At 40.1% G+C, this 16,501-nt stretch overlaps 1 protein-coding gene across 11 annotated transcripts in view; it reads left to right on the top strand.

The window, feature by feature from the left end:
- CDKL5 (cyclin dependent kinase like 5) overlaps positions 1–16,501 on the top strand; it is a 1,071,204-nt gene that overhangs the window by 750,304 nt on the left and 304,399 nt on the right. For all 11 annotated transcript variants that reach the window (XM_053706416.1, XM_053706410.1, XM_053706408.1 and 8 more), the window contains one exon: positions 10,068–10,188. In XM_053706416.1, coding sequence (XP_053562391.1) covers positions 10,068–10,188 — 121 coding nt within the window. The remainder of the gene's footprint in view (positions 1–10,067; positions 10,189–16,501) is intronic.

Below are 16,501 nucleotides of genomic sequence, written 5' to 3'. Positions count from 1 at the left end.
CTCGTCCTTCCATAGCGCAGTGCATGGAAGTAATAGGATTGATGGTTGCAACAATGGACATAGTTCCTTTTCACGAATTCATCTAAGACCATTACAACTGTGCATGCTCAGACAGTGGAATGGGGATTATACAGACTTGTCTCCGACGATTCAAGTAGATCAAAAGACCAGAGATTCACTCCGTTGGTGGCTGACCCTGGACAATCTGTCACAGGGAATGAGCTTCCGCAGACCAGAGTGGGTCATTGTCACGACCGACGCCAGCCTAGTGGGCTGGGGCGCGGTCTGGGAATCCCTGAAAGCTCAGGGTCTATGGTCTCGGGAAGAGTCTCTTCTCCCGATAAACATTCTGGAACTGAGAGCGATATTCAATGTTCTCAGAGCTTGGCCTCAACTAGCAAAGGCCAAATTCATAAGGTTTCAGTCAGACAACATGACGACCGTTGCATATATCAATCATCAGGGGGGAACAAGGAGTTCCCTGGCGATGAAAGAAGTGACCAAGATTATTCAATGGGCGGAGGATCACTCCTGCCACTTGTCTGCGATCCACATCCCAGGAGTGGAAAATTGGGAAGCGGATTTTCTGAGTCGTCAGACATTCCATCCGGGGGAGTGGGAACGCCATCCGGAAATCTTTGCCCAAATAACTCAATTATGGGGCATTCCAGACATGGATCTGATGGCGTCTCGTCAGAACTTCAAGGTTCCTTGCTACGGGTCCAGATCCAGGGATCCCAAGGCGACTCTAGTAGATGCACTAGTAGCACCTTGGACCTTCAACCTAGCTTATGTATTCCCACCGTTTCCTCTCATCCCCAGGCTGGTAGCCAGGATCAATCAGGAGAGGGCCTCGGTGATCTTGATAGCTCCTGCGTGGCCACGCAGGACTTGGTATGCAGACCTGGTGAATATGTCATCGGCTCCACCATGGAAGCTACCTTTGAGACAGGACCTTCTTGTTCAGGGTCCATTCGAACATCTGAATCTGGTTTCCCTCCAACTGACGGCTTGGAGATTGAACGCTTGATTTTATCAAAGCGTGGGTTTTCAGATTCTGTAATAGATACTCTGATTCAGGCTAGAAAGCCTGTAACTAGAAAAATTTACCATAAAATATGGAAAAAATATATCTGTTGGTGTGAATCTAAAGGATTCCCATGGAACAAGATAAAAATTCCTAAGATTCTATCCTTTCTACAAGAAGGTTTGGAGAAAGGATTATCTGCAAGTTCTCTGAAGGGACAGATCTCTGCTTTATCTGTTTTACTTCACAAAAGACTGGCAGCTGTGCCAGATGTTCAAGCATTTGTTCAGGCTCTGGTTAGGATCAAGCCTGTTTACAGACCTTTGACTCCTCCCTGGAGTCTAAATCTAGTTCTTTCGGTTCTTCAAGGGGTTCCGTTTGAACCCTTACATTCCGTAGATATTAAGTTATTATCTTGGAAAGTTTTGTTTTTGGTTGCAATTTCTTCTGCTAGAAGAGTTTCAGAGTTATCTGCTCTGCAGTGTTCTCCGCCCTATCTGGTGTTCCATGCAGATAAGGTGGTTTTGCGTACTAAGCCTGGTTTTCTTCCGAAAGTTGTTTCCAACAAAAATATTAACCAGGAGATAGTTGTACCTTCTTTGTGTCCGAATCCAGTTTCAAAGAAGGAACGTTTGTTACACAATTTGGACGTAGTCCGTGCTCTAAAATTCTATTTAGAGGCTACTAAAGATTTCAGACAAACATCTTCCTTGTTTGTTGTTTATTCTGGTAAAAGGAGAGGTCAAAAAGCGACTTCTACCTCTCTTTCCTTTTGGCTTAAAAGCATTATCCGATTGGCTTATGAGACTGCCGGACGGCAGCCTCCTGAAAGAATCACAGCTCACTCCACTAGGGCTGTGGCTTCCACATGGGCCTTCAAGAACGAGGCTTCTGTTGACCAGATATGTAAGGCAGCGACTTGGTCTTCACTGCACACTTTTGCCAAATTTTACAAATTTGATACTTTTGCTTCTTCGGAGGCTATTTTTGGGAGAAAGGTTTTGCAAGCCGTGGTGCCTTCCATTTAAGTGACCTGATTTGCTCCCTCCCTTCATCCGTGTCCTAAAGCTTTGGTATTGGTTCCCACAAGTAAGGATGACGCCGTGGACCGGACACACCAATGTTGGAGAAAACAGAATTTATGCTTACCTGATAAATTACTTTCTCCAAGGGTGTGTCCGGTCCACGGCCCGCCCTGGTTTTTTAATCAGGTCTGATGAATTATTTTCTCTAACTACAGTCACCACGGTATCATATGGTTTCTCCTATATATATTTCCTCCTGTCCGTCGGTCGAATGACTGGGGTGGGTGGAGCCTAGGAGGGATCATGTGACCAGCTTTGCTGGGACTCTTTGCCATTTCCTGTTGGGGAAGAGAATATCCCACAAGTAAGGATGACGCCGTGGACCGGACACACCGTTGGAGAAAGTAATTTATCAGGTAAGCATAAATTCTGTTTTCTTTCAATGCATCATTCCATCTAGCATTTATTTAGTGTTTAAAGTCCATTTAAGGCTTTGATTCATGTTGCATTCACCTGAGTGAAGTACTGCTCATTTTATCAGAGCAATTGCCACCTCTTGGGCTTTTAGAACTGAAGCTTCCATTGAACAGATTTGCAAGGCAACTATGTGGTCTTCTTTAGATACCTTTACCAAATTCATACCATTTTGACATGTTTGCCTCTTCTGACCTTGTTATGGTAGGAAAGTTCTGCAGGCCACAGTGCTTATTTAGTACCTCTACCTGCTTTTACTGTATTTACAGCCCTATTTCATGGTGGTCTTGTGCACTTCGCAGCTTGGGTTTAGGATCCCACATGTGATGGCTCATGGACTCTCGCCATCGTATGACTGAAAACTAAATGTATGCTTTCCTGATAAATTAATTTATTTCATGATAATGAGAGTCCACAAGACCCGTGTTGGTGGCAGTACCAATTTGCACTTTTTACCATGGTCTTCCTTTCCTACTTTTCTTATTTTCTCCTTCATCTTGGCCAAATGTATAACTAAGGAATCATGGGAAAGTGGGAAAGATTAAAGTTCTTTTGTGTGGGGTGTTCTGTAGGACTGGACGTGTACTCTCACTATTATGAAAGAAATTAATTTATCAGGTATGCATACATTATGTTTTTTTTCGATCTATGGTTCTTGTAAAAAAGAATTGCATTTAAATAATAATAAGCACATAATATCTTGTAATTTAGGAACTTTTTTTTGTTGGGAGGGATTATGTAAAGAAACTTTTTTTTTTGTAACCTGGGTACAGTATTTCTCTTGTTAAGTGTATTCAGTCCACGGATCATCCATTACTTATGGGATATATTCCCTTCCCAACAGGAAGTTGCAAGAGGATCACCCAAAGCAGAGCTGCTATATAGCTCCTCCCCTCCACGTCATATCCAGTCATTCTCTTGCAACACTCAACTTAGTAGGAAGGTGTGAGAGGAGTGTGGAGTTTTTATACTTAATTATTTCTTCAATCAAAAGTTTGTTATTTTAAATGGCACCGGAGTGTGCTGTTTTTTCTCTCAGGCAGTATTTAGAAGAAGAATCTGCCTGCGTTTTCTATGATCTTAGCAGAAGTAACTAAGATCCACTGGCTGTTCTCGCACATTCTGAGGAGCGGGGTAACTTCAGAAAGGGAATAGCATGCGGGGTTCCCTGCAGATGAGGTATGTGCAGTAAAATATTTTTCTAAGGAATGGAATTGACTAAGAAAATACTGCTGATACCGATGTAATGTAAGTACAGCCTTAAATGCAGTAGTAGTGACTGGTATCAGGCTGATGAATGTATGTGCAGTAAAGTAATTTTCTAAGGAATGGAATTTGTCTAAGAAAATGCTGTTAATACTGAAGTAATATATGAGCCTTAACTGCAGTAGAAGCGACTGGTAGCAGGCTTATTGATAACACTACATAACTTTTAAAATGTATGCTTAAAACGTTTACTGGCATGTTATTCGTTTTTGTGAGGTACTTTGGTGATAAATCTTTTGGGGCATGATTTTTTCCACATGGCTGACGTATATTTCTGCATAGAAAAGGTTAACTGAGTTTTCCCACTGTTGTAATATGAGTGGGAGGGGCCTATTTTAGCGCTTTTTTGCGCAGTAAAAATTCAGTCACAGTCTTCCTGCTTCTTCCTCCTTGATCCAGGACGTCTCTAGAGAGCTCAGGGGTCTTCAAAATTCATTTTGAGGGAGGTAATCAGTCACAGCAGACCTGTGACAGTGTGTTTGACTGTGATAAAAACGTTAATTGTTAAATTGATTATCCGTTTTGGGTATTATTATTATTATCATTTATTTGTATAGCGCCGCCAAATTCCGTAGCGCTGGATATTTAAAGGGTTAATCATCCATTTGCTAGTGGGTGCAATACTTTGCTAACTTAATACATTTACTGTGAAAATTTGGTTGCTATAACTGATTTGGTTAATTGTTATTTCAACTGTGACAGTTTTTTTGTGCTTCTTAAAGGCGCAGTAGCGTTTTTTTATATTGCTTGTAAACTTATTTGAAAGGATTTTCCAAGCTTGCTAGTCTCATTGCTAGTCTGTTTAAACATGTCTGACACAGATGAATCTGTTTGTTCACTATGTTTGAAGGCCAATGTGGAGCCCCATAGAAATATGTGTACTAAATGTATTGATGTCACTTTAAATAAAAGTCAGTCTTTATCTGTAAAGAAATTATCACCAGACAACGAGGGGGAAGTTATGCCGACTAACTCTCCTCACGTGTCAGTACCTTCGCCTCCCGCTCAGGAGGCGCGTGATATTGTGGCGCCAAGTACATCAGAGAGGCCCTTACAAATCACTTTGCAAGACATGGCTGCTGTTATGACAGAGGTATTATCTAAATTGCCAGAATTAAGAGGCAAGCGCGATAGCTCTGGGTTAAGGACAGAGCGCGCTGATGATGTGAGAGCCATGTCCGATACTGCGTCACAATTTGCAGAACATGAGGACGGAGAGCTTCATTCTGTGGGTGACGGATCTGATCCAGGGAGACCGGATTCAGAGATTTCTAATTTTAAATTTAAGCTTGAGAACCTCCGTGTATTGTTAGGGGAGGTATTAGCGGCTCTGAATGATTGTAACACGGTTGCAATTCCAGAGAAATTATGTAGGCTGGATAGATACTATGCGGTGCCGGTGTGTACTGACGTTTTTCCTATACCTAAAAGGCTTACTGAGATTATTAGCAAGGAGTGGGATAGACCCGGTGTGCCCTTTTCCCCTCCTCCGATATTTAGGAAAATGTTTCCAATAGACGCCACCACACGAGACTTATGGCAGACAGTCCCTAAGGTGGAGGGAGCAGTTTCTACTTTAGCTAAACGTACCACTATCCCGGTGGAGGATAGTTGTGCTTTTTCGGATCCAATGGATAAAAAATTAGAAGGTTACCTTAAGAAAATGTTTGTTCAACAAACCTGTCACTGCTGCTGCGGCATTCTGGTTTGAGTCTCTGGAAGAGGCCATTCGCACAGCTCCATTAGATGAGATTATGGACAAGCTTAAAGCACTTAAGCTAGCTAACGCATTTGTTTCTGATGCCGTTGTACATTTAACCAAACTAACGGCTAAGAACTCCGGATTCGCCATCCAGGCGCGCAGAGCGCTATGGCTTAAATCCTGGTCAGCTGACGTGACTTCTAAATCTAAATTGCTTAATATTCCTTTCAAAGGGCAGACCTTATTCGGGCCCGGCTTGAAAGAAATTATTGCTGACATTACTGGAGGTAAGGGTCATACTCTTCCTCAGGACAAGGCCAAATCAAAGGCCAAACAGTCTAATTTTCGTGCCTTTCGTAACTTCAAGGCAGGAGCAGCATCAACTTCCTCCGCTCCAAAACAGGAAGGAACTGTTGCTCGTTACAGACAGGGCTGGAAAGCTAACCAGTCCTGGAACAAGGGCAAGCAGGCCAGAAAACCTACTTCTGCCCCTAAGACAGCATGAAGAGAGGGCCCCCTATCCGGAAACGGATCTAGTGGGGGGCAGACTTTCTCTCTTCGCCCAGGCTTGGGCAAGAGATGTCCAGGATCCCTGGGCGTTAGAGATCATATCTCAGGGATATCTTCTGGACTTCAAAGCTTCTCCTCCACAGGGGAGATTTCATCTTTCAAGGTTATCAGCAAACCAAATAAAGAAAGAGGCATTTCTACGCTGTGTACAAGACCTCTTAGTAATGGGGGTGATCCACCCAGTTCCGCGGACTGAACAAGGGCAAGGTTTTTACTCAAATCTGTTTGTGGTTCCCAAGAAAGAGGGAACCTTCAGACCAATCTTGGACCTAAAAATCTTAAACAAATTCCTAAGAGTTCCATCATTCAAAATGGAAACTTTTCGAACCATCCTACCCATGATCCAAGAGGGTCAATACATGACCACAGTGGACTTAAAGGATGCCTACCTTCACATACCGATTCACAAAGATCATTATTGGTACCTAAGATTTGCCTTTCTAGACGGGCATTACCAGTTTGTAGCTCTTCCCTTCGGGTTAGCTACGGCCCCGAGAATTTTTACAAAGGTTCTGGGCTCACATCTGGCGGTGCTAAGACCGCGAGGCATAGCGGTGGCTCCGTACCTAGACGACATTCTGATACAAGCGTCAAGTTTTCAAATTGCCAAGTCTCATACAGAGATAGTTCTGGCATTTCTGAGGTCGCATGGGTGGAAGGTGAACGTGGAAAAGAGTTCTCTATTACCACTCGCAAGAGTTCCCTTCCTGGGGACTCTTATAGATTCTATAGAGATGAAGATTTACCTGACGGAGTCCAGGTTATCAAAGCTTCTGAATGCTTGCCGTGTCCTTCATTCCATTCCACGCCCGTCAGTAGCTCAGTGCATGGAAGTAATCGGCTTAATGGTAGCGGCAATGGACATAGTACTATTTGCGCGCCTGCATCTCAGACCACTGCAATTATGCATGCTAAGTCAGTGGAATGGGGATTACTCAGATTTGTCCCCTCTACTAAATCTGGATCAAGAGACCAGAGATTCTCTTCTCTGGTGGCTTTCTCGGGTCCATCTGTCCAAGGGGATGACCTTTCGCAGGCCAGATTGGACGATTGTAACAACAGATGCCAGCCTTCTAGGTTGGGGCGCAGTCTGGAACTCCCTGAAGGCTCAGGGATTATGGACTCAGGAGGAGAAACTCCTCCCAATAAATATTCTGGAGTTGAGAGCAATATTCAATGCTCTTCTAGCTTGGCCTCAGTTAGCAACACTGAGGTTCATCAGATTTCAGTCGGACAACATCACGACTGTGGCTTACATCAACCATCAAGGGGGAACCAGGAGTTCCCTAGCGATGTTAGAAGTCTCAAAGATAATTCGCTGGGCAGAGTCTCACTCTTGCCACCTGTCAGCGATCTACATCCCAGGCGTGGAGAACTGGGAGGCGGACTTTCTAAGTCGCGAGACTTTTCATCCGGGGGAGTGGGAACTTCATCCGGAGGTCTTCGCTCAACTGATTCATCGTTGGGGCAAACCAGAACTGGATCTCATGGCGTCTCACCAGAACGCCAAGCTTCCTTGTTACGGATCCAGGTCCAGGGACCCGGGAGCGGCGCTGATAGATGCTCTAGCAGCCCCTTGGGTTTTCAACATGGCTTATGTGTTTCCACCATTTCCGAAGCTACCTCGACTGATTGCCAAGATCAGACAAGAGAGAGCATCAGTGATTCTGATAGCACCTGCGTGGCCACGCAGGACCTGGTATGCAGACCTAGTGGACATGTCGTCTTGTCCACCATGGTCTCTGCCTCTGAAACAGGACCTTCTCATTCAGGGTCCTTTCCATCATCCAAATCTAATTTCTCTGAGGCTGACTGCATGGAGGTTGAACGCTTGATCCTATCAAAGCGTGGCTTCTCGGAGTCGGTTATTGATACCTTGATACAGGCTCGGAAACCTGTTACCAGAAAAATTTACCATAAAATATGGCGTAAATATTTATATTGGTGCGAATCCAAGAGTTACTCATGGAGTAAGGTTAGGATTCCTAGGATATTGTCTTTTCTACAAGAGGGTTTAGAAAAGGGCTTATCTGCTAGTTCGTTAAAGGGACAGATTTCTGCTCTGTCTATTCTTTTACACAAACGTCTGGCAAAAGTTCCAGACGTCCAGGCTTTTTGTCAGGCTTTGGCTAGGATTAAGCCTGTGTTTAAGACTGTTGCTCCTCCGTGGAACTTAAACTTGGTTCTTAAAGTTCTTCAAGGGGTTCCGTTTGAACCCCTTCATTCCATTGATATTAAGCTTTTATCTTGGAAAGTTCTGTTTTTGATGGCTATTTCCTCGGCTCGAAGAGTCTCTGAGTTATCTGCCTTACATTGTGATTCTCCTTACCTGATTTTCCATTCAGACAAGGTAGTTCTGCGTACTAAACCTGGGTTTTTACCTAAGGTAGTTTCTAACAGGAATATCAATCAGGAGATTGTTGTTCCATCATTATGTCCTAATCCTTCTTCAAAGAAGGAACGACTTTTGCATAATCTGGACGTAGTCCGTGCCCTGAAGTTCTATTTACAGGCAACTAAAGATTTTCGTCAAACTTCTTCCCTGTTTGTCGTGTACTCTGGACAGAGGAGAGGTCAAAAAGCTTCGGCAACCTCTCTCTCTTTTTGGCTTCGTAGCATAATACGTTTAGCCTATGAGACTGTTGGACAGCAGCCCCCTGAAAGAATTACAGCTCATTCCACTAGAGCTGTGGCTTCCACCTGGGCCTTTAAGAATGAGGCCTCTGTTGAACAGATTTGCAAGGCTGCAACTTGGTCTTCGCTTCACACTTTTTCAAAATTTTACAAATTTGACACTTTTGCTTCTTCGGAGGCTGTTTTTGGGAGAAAGGTTCTACAGGCAGTGGTTCCTTCCGTTTAAGTTCCTGCCTTGTCCTTCCCATCATCCGTGTACTTTAGCTTTGGTATTGGTATCCCATAAGTAATGGATGATCCGTGGACTGAATACACTTAACAAGAGAAAACATAATTTATGCTTACCTGATAAATTTATTTCTCTTGTAGTGTATTCAGTCCACGGCCCGCCCTGTCTTTTTTAAGGCAGATCTAAATTTTAATTAGAACTCCAGTCACCACTGCTCCCTATGGTTTCTCCTTTCTTGTCTTGTTTCGGTCGAATGACTGGATATGACGTGGAGGGGAGGAGCTATATAGCAGCTCTGCTTTGGGTGATCCTCTTGCAACTTCCTGTTGGGAAGGGAATATATCCCATAAGTAATGGATGATCTGTGGACTGAATACACTACAAGAGAAATAAATTTATCAGGTAAGCATAAATTATGTTTTTGTTTGTTTTTTTGTATTTTTCAATACTATCCTATTGGATTATTGTGCCCAGTTTTATACTAGCGTCAGTAACTGATGACGATTAGCTGAATTGTGGTTTAAAAATGTCTGTGTGATATTTCTATAATTTATTTTTTGTAACTGCTTACCCATCTACCCCAACTAAACACAAACCCCCACATTTTTTCTATAAAAATTGTAAACAAAATGTATAAAATATCACTAAATATGTTAAAGGGACACTGAACCCACTTTTTTTCTTTTGTGATTCAGATAGAGCATGAAATTTTAAGCAACTTTCTAATTTGCTCCTATTATCAAATTTTCTTCATTCTCTTGGAATCTTTATTTGAAATGCAAGAATGTAAGTTTAGATGCCGGCCCATTTTTAGTGAACAACCTGGGTTGTTCTTGCTGATTGGTGGATAAATCCATCCACCAGTAAAAAAGTGCAGTCCAAAGTTCTGAATAAAAAAAAAAGCTTAGATGCCTTCTTTTTCAAATAAAGATAGCAAGAGAACGAAGAAAAATGTATAATAGTTGTAAATTAGAAAGTTGCTTAAAATTGCATGCTCTATCTGAATCATGAACGAAAAAAATTGGGTTCACTGTCCCTTTAAGCTTGCTTATTGCATAATTCTCATAGATGGCATGTGAACGAGTTAAATTACAACAGGATTGAAACCAAATGCTAGTGTATTTTTTTTTTTTTTTTTAGAACATGCTTGAATTGCTAGAAGAAATGCCAAATGGATGTCCTCCTGAAAAAGTAAAAAATTACATCTATCAGCTGATCAAGGCAATTCACTGGTGCCACAAGAATGACATCGTTCACAGAGGTGAAACATCTTTTTAATCACCAGAAATGTGCTGTACAATTGCTTGCATTTTGGATTTGATCTCAAACATTTATTAAATAAATTGATTAGTATTTTAATTGATGTATGTTGTGCAGTATTTAGCAATTCTTATACAGTAGTACATTTCTGCACTTTTCATTGGTATTCTATGGTGTAAACTTTTGCAGATCAGTATATGTGCTATTGTGCTAACCAGACTTAGACATTTAGCAAGGTCTGATTTGCTCAGATATCAACTCACTGCATACATTTGTCACGGATTGTGTTCTGATTTATTTCACTGGTACATAGAACAAAATCTCATCCTAAATCCATTATGAATTGCCCTAAATGCTCTGAACACCAATCAGAATGTACAAACTAAGGAGAGCAATGTGGAACGTAGAAGGGAAAAAATATGAGGAAAACAAGGAAAAACAATAACGTAATATTGACTTAAGTAGTGTGAATACAGTTATGATTTATGCTCTCACAGACTCCCAGGATTGGATAGACATATCAAGTGCATGTTCTTGATTATGCTTTGTTTTTCTTTTTCAGCAGACCAAGCACATTTAGAAAATATCTTTAGTTAGCAGAAATAGCTAGCAATAACAAGAAGCGACCAAACACAAAGCTAGGGTACATAGTCATGGCTGGAGTTATTGTTTTGTATAAAACACTTTATAGTTCCACATGTAGCAACAGTTCAACTTTCCAGAACAACATTTAGGATTCTGTACACATATTTTATACAGAAAATGATTAGGAATAAAATATTTAAAGTGAATATAAACTTGAGCTTATTAGCTTAAGTCATGGGGGCCGTGACGTTTGTGCAAAGGGGCTGAACAACGATTAGTTGATTGCTGATGAGTCATCTGTTAATCAATTGCTGAATACGGCAGGCGGAGGATTGGCTCTTATCCGTATAGCGTTTCATGTTAAATATCTCTGAAGCTAAGTATATACTATAGATTTCATGAATGAAAGTCTCATTCATTTTTAAACTTCCACCGCATGACTTAAGCTAATAAGTTCAAGTTTACATTCACTTTAATCATAGAAATATTAGATACTTAAAACAAAGTTTCTGATTACCTTCTTATTTTAAAAATGAATTGGTAAGATGAGCAAATTAACTAGAAACTTACCATGTACACGCTGTGATTGTAAGTGGTAAAGCTAAAATGTAAAAGAAAAAAATAATGGGGTCACTAAAAATAGGAGCCAAATAGTAACAAGATAAATAATACAGAAGAAAAACTGCACATTTTAACATACAGAGCCTATTTCATGTGGCTTAAAGGGACACTAAACCCAATTTTTTTCTTTTGTGATTCAGATAGAGCATGCAATTTTAAACAACTTTCTAATTTACTCCTATTATCAAATTTTCTTCGTTCTCTTGCTATCTTTATTTGAAAAAAAAGACATCTAAGCTTTTTTCTTGGTTCAGAACTCTGGACAGCAGTTTTTGATTGGTGGATGAATTTATCCACCAATCAGCAAGGACAACCTAGGTTGTTCACCAAAAATGGGCCGGCATTTAAGCTTACATTCTTGCATTTCAAATAAAGATACCAAGAGAATTATGACAATTTGATAATAGGAGTAAATTAGAAAGTTGCTTAAAATGTCATGCTCTATCTGAATCACGAAAGAAGAAATTTGGGTTCAGTGGCGTATTTTGGCCTAGTCAGACAAAGCACTTTCTTAGGGCGTCAGATTGCGAGGGGGAGCACCACTTTTATTTGGCTATATTTGTAGGAAGCTTACAGTTATTTTAGAAATATTATACAGGTATTTAATGAGAGATTTTGCCCAAGGAGCTTACTTTCTAGGGGGCTATAATAAGAGACTGCCTATACTTTTTAGAGGTAACTCTGAACCTTTCATTTATATATGGCTAGATTACGAGTTTTGCGTTATGAGCGGTTCGGTGCTAACTTGCAAGTTATTTCCACCGCTCACCTCCCTATATCGCTGCTATTACAGGTTTGCATAAACCCGGTGTTAGCAGGCAATATGTAAGCGTTGAGCAAACTTGAGCTCCATACCGCACTCCAATACCAGCGCTGCTTTGAGCTGGTTTTACATGCTCGTGCACGATTTCCCCATAGACATCAATGGGGAGAGCCGGCTGAAAAAAAGCCTAACACCTGCAATAATGGAGCGTAAAGCTCCGTAACGCAGCCCCATTGATTCCTATGGGGAAAGAAAAGTTATGTTTACACCTAACACCCTAACATAAACCCTGAGTCTAAACACCCTTAATCTGCTGCCCCAGACATCACCGACACCTACATTATACTTATTAACCCCTAATCTGCCACCCCCGACATCGCCGCCACCTACCTACATTTATTAACCCCTAATCTGCTGCCCCAATGTTGTCGCTACCTACCTACCCTTATTTACCCCTAATCTGCTGCCCCCAATGTCGTTGCTACCTACCTACCTACACTTATTAACCCCTAATCTGCCGCCCCCAATGTCGGCGCCACTATACTAAAGTTATTAACCCCTAAGTCTAACCCTAACACCCACTAACTTTAATATAATTAAAATAAATCTAAATAAAAATTACTATCATTAACTAAATAATTTATATTTAAAACTAAATACTTACCTATGAAATAAACCCTAAGATAGCTACAATATAACTAATAGTTACATTGTAGCTATCTTAGGTTTTATTTCACAGGTAAGTTTGTATTTATTTTAACTAGGTAGACTAGTTAGTAAATAGTCAGTAACCCTTTGATTACTAAGCACTTTCCCACCTGGGTGCTAAGGTTTTCTTAAAGGTTTTTTTTATTTAATATTTTTAAAATATTTTTTTTTTACTTTTTTTTTTATTTATTTCAGATCCCCAAGACTTACACTGTTGGAAAGGTTAGGCGTTTACCTTTTCAACGGTGGGTCTTGGGGGTCTGTAGCTGCTTAAATGCCTGAGATACAGGCTTCTAAGCAGCATGTCCCCTGCTCCTATATTTAACATTGTTAATGTTAAATAAAGTTGCGCGTGACGTCACCACGCAAAACGGAAGCCCCGGCGATGCCTTTCATTATGCAGCACCGATCGCCGGGGTAGGAGCGGGTGGGAGCCCCCAGATCTCCCTCAAGTTGGGAGAGTGCTAGTGACTGCTCTGAGCCGTCATTAGCACCAGAGTGGGAAACTCTGTGACGGCTCAGAGCCGTCATTAGCACTCAAGGGGTTAAAGGGACACTAAACCCAAACATTTTCTTTCATGATTCAGATAGAGAATACAATTTTCTTTCATGATTCAGATAGAGAATACAATTTTAAACAACATTCCAATTTACGTCTATTATCTAATTTGTTTCATTCTTTAGATATCCTTTGCTGAAGAAATAGCAATGCACATCGGTGAGCCAATCACGTGAGGCATCTATGTGCAGCAACCAATCAGCAGTTACTTAGCCTATCTAGATATGCTTTTCACCAAAGTATATCAAGAGATTAAAGCAAATTGGATAATAGTAGTAAATTAGAAAGTTGTCATGCTCGTTCTAAATCATGAAAGAAAAAAATTGGGTTTCATGCCCCTTTAACTATTTAATAACTACCTAGCTAAAATAAATACAAATTTACCTGTAAAATAAAACCTAACCTTACACTAACACCTAACCTTACACTACAATTACATAAATTACATTAATTAAATACAATTAACTAAAATACAAAAAAAAACCACTAAATTACACAAAATAAAAAAGAAATTATCAAATATTTAAACTAATTACACCTAATCTAATAGCCCTATCAAAATAAAATAAACCCTAGCCTAAACTAGACTACCAATAGCCCTTAAAAGGGCCTTTTGCAGGGCATTGCCCAAAAGAAATCAGCTCTTTTACCTGTAAAAAAAATACAAACACCTCCCCAACAGTAAAACCCACCACCCACACAACCAAACCCCCCAAATAAAATCCTATCTAAAAAAAAAAAATTCCCCATTGCCCTGAAAAGGGCATTTGGATGGGCATTGCCCTTAAAAAGGCATTTAGCTCTTTTTCAGCCCAAACCCTAATCTAAAAATAATCCCTTAAAAAAACTGTTTCAATCAGCCAATAGGATTGAAGCTCAATCCTATTGGCTGATTGCATCAGCCAATAGGAATTTTCCACCTTTAATTCCGATTGGCTGATAGAATTCTATCAGCCAATCGGAATTCAAGGGATGCCATCTTGGATGACGTCCCTTAAAGGAACCTTCATTCTTCGTTAGCCGTCGGAAAAAGAGGATGCTCCGCGCCAGATGTCTTAAAGATGGAGCCGCTCCGCGCCGGATGGATAAAGATAGAAGATGCCATCTGGATGAAGACTTCTGCTGGCTTGGATGAAGACTTCTGCCGGCTACGCTGAGGACTTCTGCCGCTTCGTTGAGGATGGATGTCGGGTCTTCAAAAACTGTAAGTGGATTTTCCGGGGTTAGTGTTTTTTAAGGGTTTATTGGGTGGGATTTATTTTTAGCTTAGGGTTTGGGCTGAAAAAGAGCTAAATGCCCTTTTAAGGGAAATGCCCATCCAAATGCCCTTTTCAGGGCAATGGGGAGCTTAGGTTTTTTAGATAGGTTTTTATTTGGGGGGTTTGGTTGTGTGGGTGGTGGGTTTTACTGTTGGGGGGGGTGTTTGTATTTTTTTTTTACAGGTAAAAGAGCTGATTTCTTTGGGGCAATGCCCCGCAAAAGGCCCTTTTAAGGGCTATTGGTAGTTTAGTTTAGGCTAGGGTTTTTTTATTTTGGGGGGGCTTTTTTATTTTTATAGGGCTATTAGATTAGGTGTAATTAGTTTAAAGGGATACTGAACCCATTTTTGTTTATCATGATTCAGATAGAACATGCAATTTTAAGCAACTTTCTAATTTACTCCTATTATCAAATTATTTTCATTCTCTTGGTATCTTTATTTGAAATGCAAGAATGTAAGTTTAGATGCCGGCCCATTTTTGGTGAACAATTTGTGTTGTTCTTGCTGATTGGTGGGTAAGTTCACCTACCAATAAACAAGTGCTTTCCATGGTTCTTAACCAAAAAATAGCTTAGATGCCTTCTTTTTCAAATATAGAAAGAAAGCGAACGAAGAAAAAATTGATAATAGGAGTAAATTAGAAAGTTGTTTAAAATTGCATGATCAATCTAAATCACGAAAGAAAAAAATTGGGTTCAGTGTCCCTTTAATATTTGATAAAAAAAAAAAAATGTGTAATTTAGTGTTTGTTTTTTTTGTAATTTAGTTAATTGTATTTAATTAATGTAATTTATTTAATTGTAGTGTAAGGTTAGGTGTTAGTGTAAGATAGGTTAGGTTTTATTTTACAGGTACATTTTTATTTATTTTAGCTAGGTAGCTAGTAAATAGTTAATAACTATTTACTAACTAGTCTACCTAGTTAAAATAAATACAAACTTACCTGTGAAATAAAAATAAAACCTAAGATAGATACAATGTAACTATTAGTTATATTGTAGCTATCTTAGGGTTTATTTTATAGGTAAGTATTTAGTTTTAAATATGAATTATTTAGGTATTAATTGTAATTTTAATTTAGATTTATTTTAATTATGTTAAAGTTAGTGGGTGTTAGGGTTTGGGTTAGACTTAGTGTTAGGTTTAGGGGTTTATAACTTTTGTATAGTGGTGGCGATTTTGGGGGCAGCAGATTAGGGGTTAATAACAGTAATGTAGGTTGCGGCAATGTTAGGGACAGCAGATTAGGGGTTAATAATATTTAACTAGTGTTTACAATGCGGGAGTGCGGCGGTTTAGGGGTTAATATGTTTATTATAGTGGCAGCGATGTTGGGTGCGGCAGATTAGGGGTTAATAATTTTATTTTAGTGTTTGTGATGCGGGAGGGACTCGGTTTAGGGGTTAATAGGTAGTTTATGGGTGTTAGTGTACTTTTTAGCACTTTAGTTATGAGTTTTATGTTACAGCTTTGTAGTGTAAAACTCATAACTACTGACTTTCAGTTTACGGTACCGATCTTGACGGTATAGGCTGTACCGCTCACTTTTTGGCCTCCTAGGCAAACTCGTAATACCAGCACTATTGACTTTTTGAAAGCTGCGGTAGTTACTTTGCATTAAGGCCAATAAAGTGTGCGATACAGATATTCTGACAAGACTCGTAATACCAGCAGTAGTGAAAAAGAGCCATAACGCAGCTTTTTCACTCATAACGCAAAACTCGTAATCTAAACCGAAAGTTAGCTATTGCCTTTAGTTCTGTTGGCTTTGAACACTTAGTATTTGGGGAAGCATTGTATTAAGTAATCTGTGTTTG

This window comes from Bombina bombina, chromosome 3 (genome assembly GCF_027579735.1).
Source record: "Bombina bombina isolate aBomBom1 chromosome 3, aBomBom1.pri, whole genome shotgun sequence".
Lineage (NCBI taxonomy): Eukaryota > Metazoa > Chordata > Amphibia > Anura > Bombinatoridae > Bombina > Bombina bombina.
The sequence above is the reverse complement of the archived record's forward strand: the minus strand, read 5'-3'. Positions and strand labels throughout refer to the sequence as shown.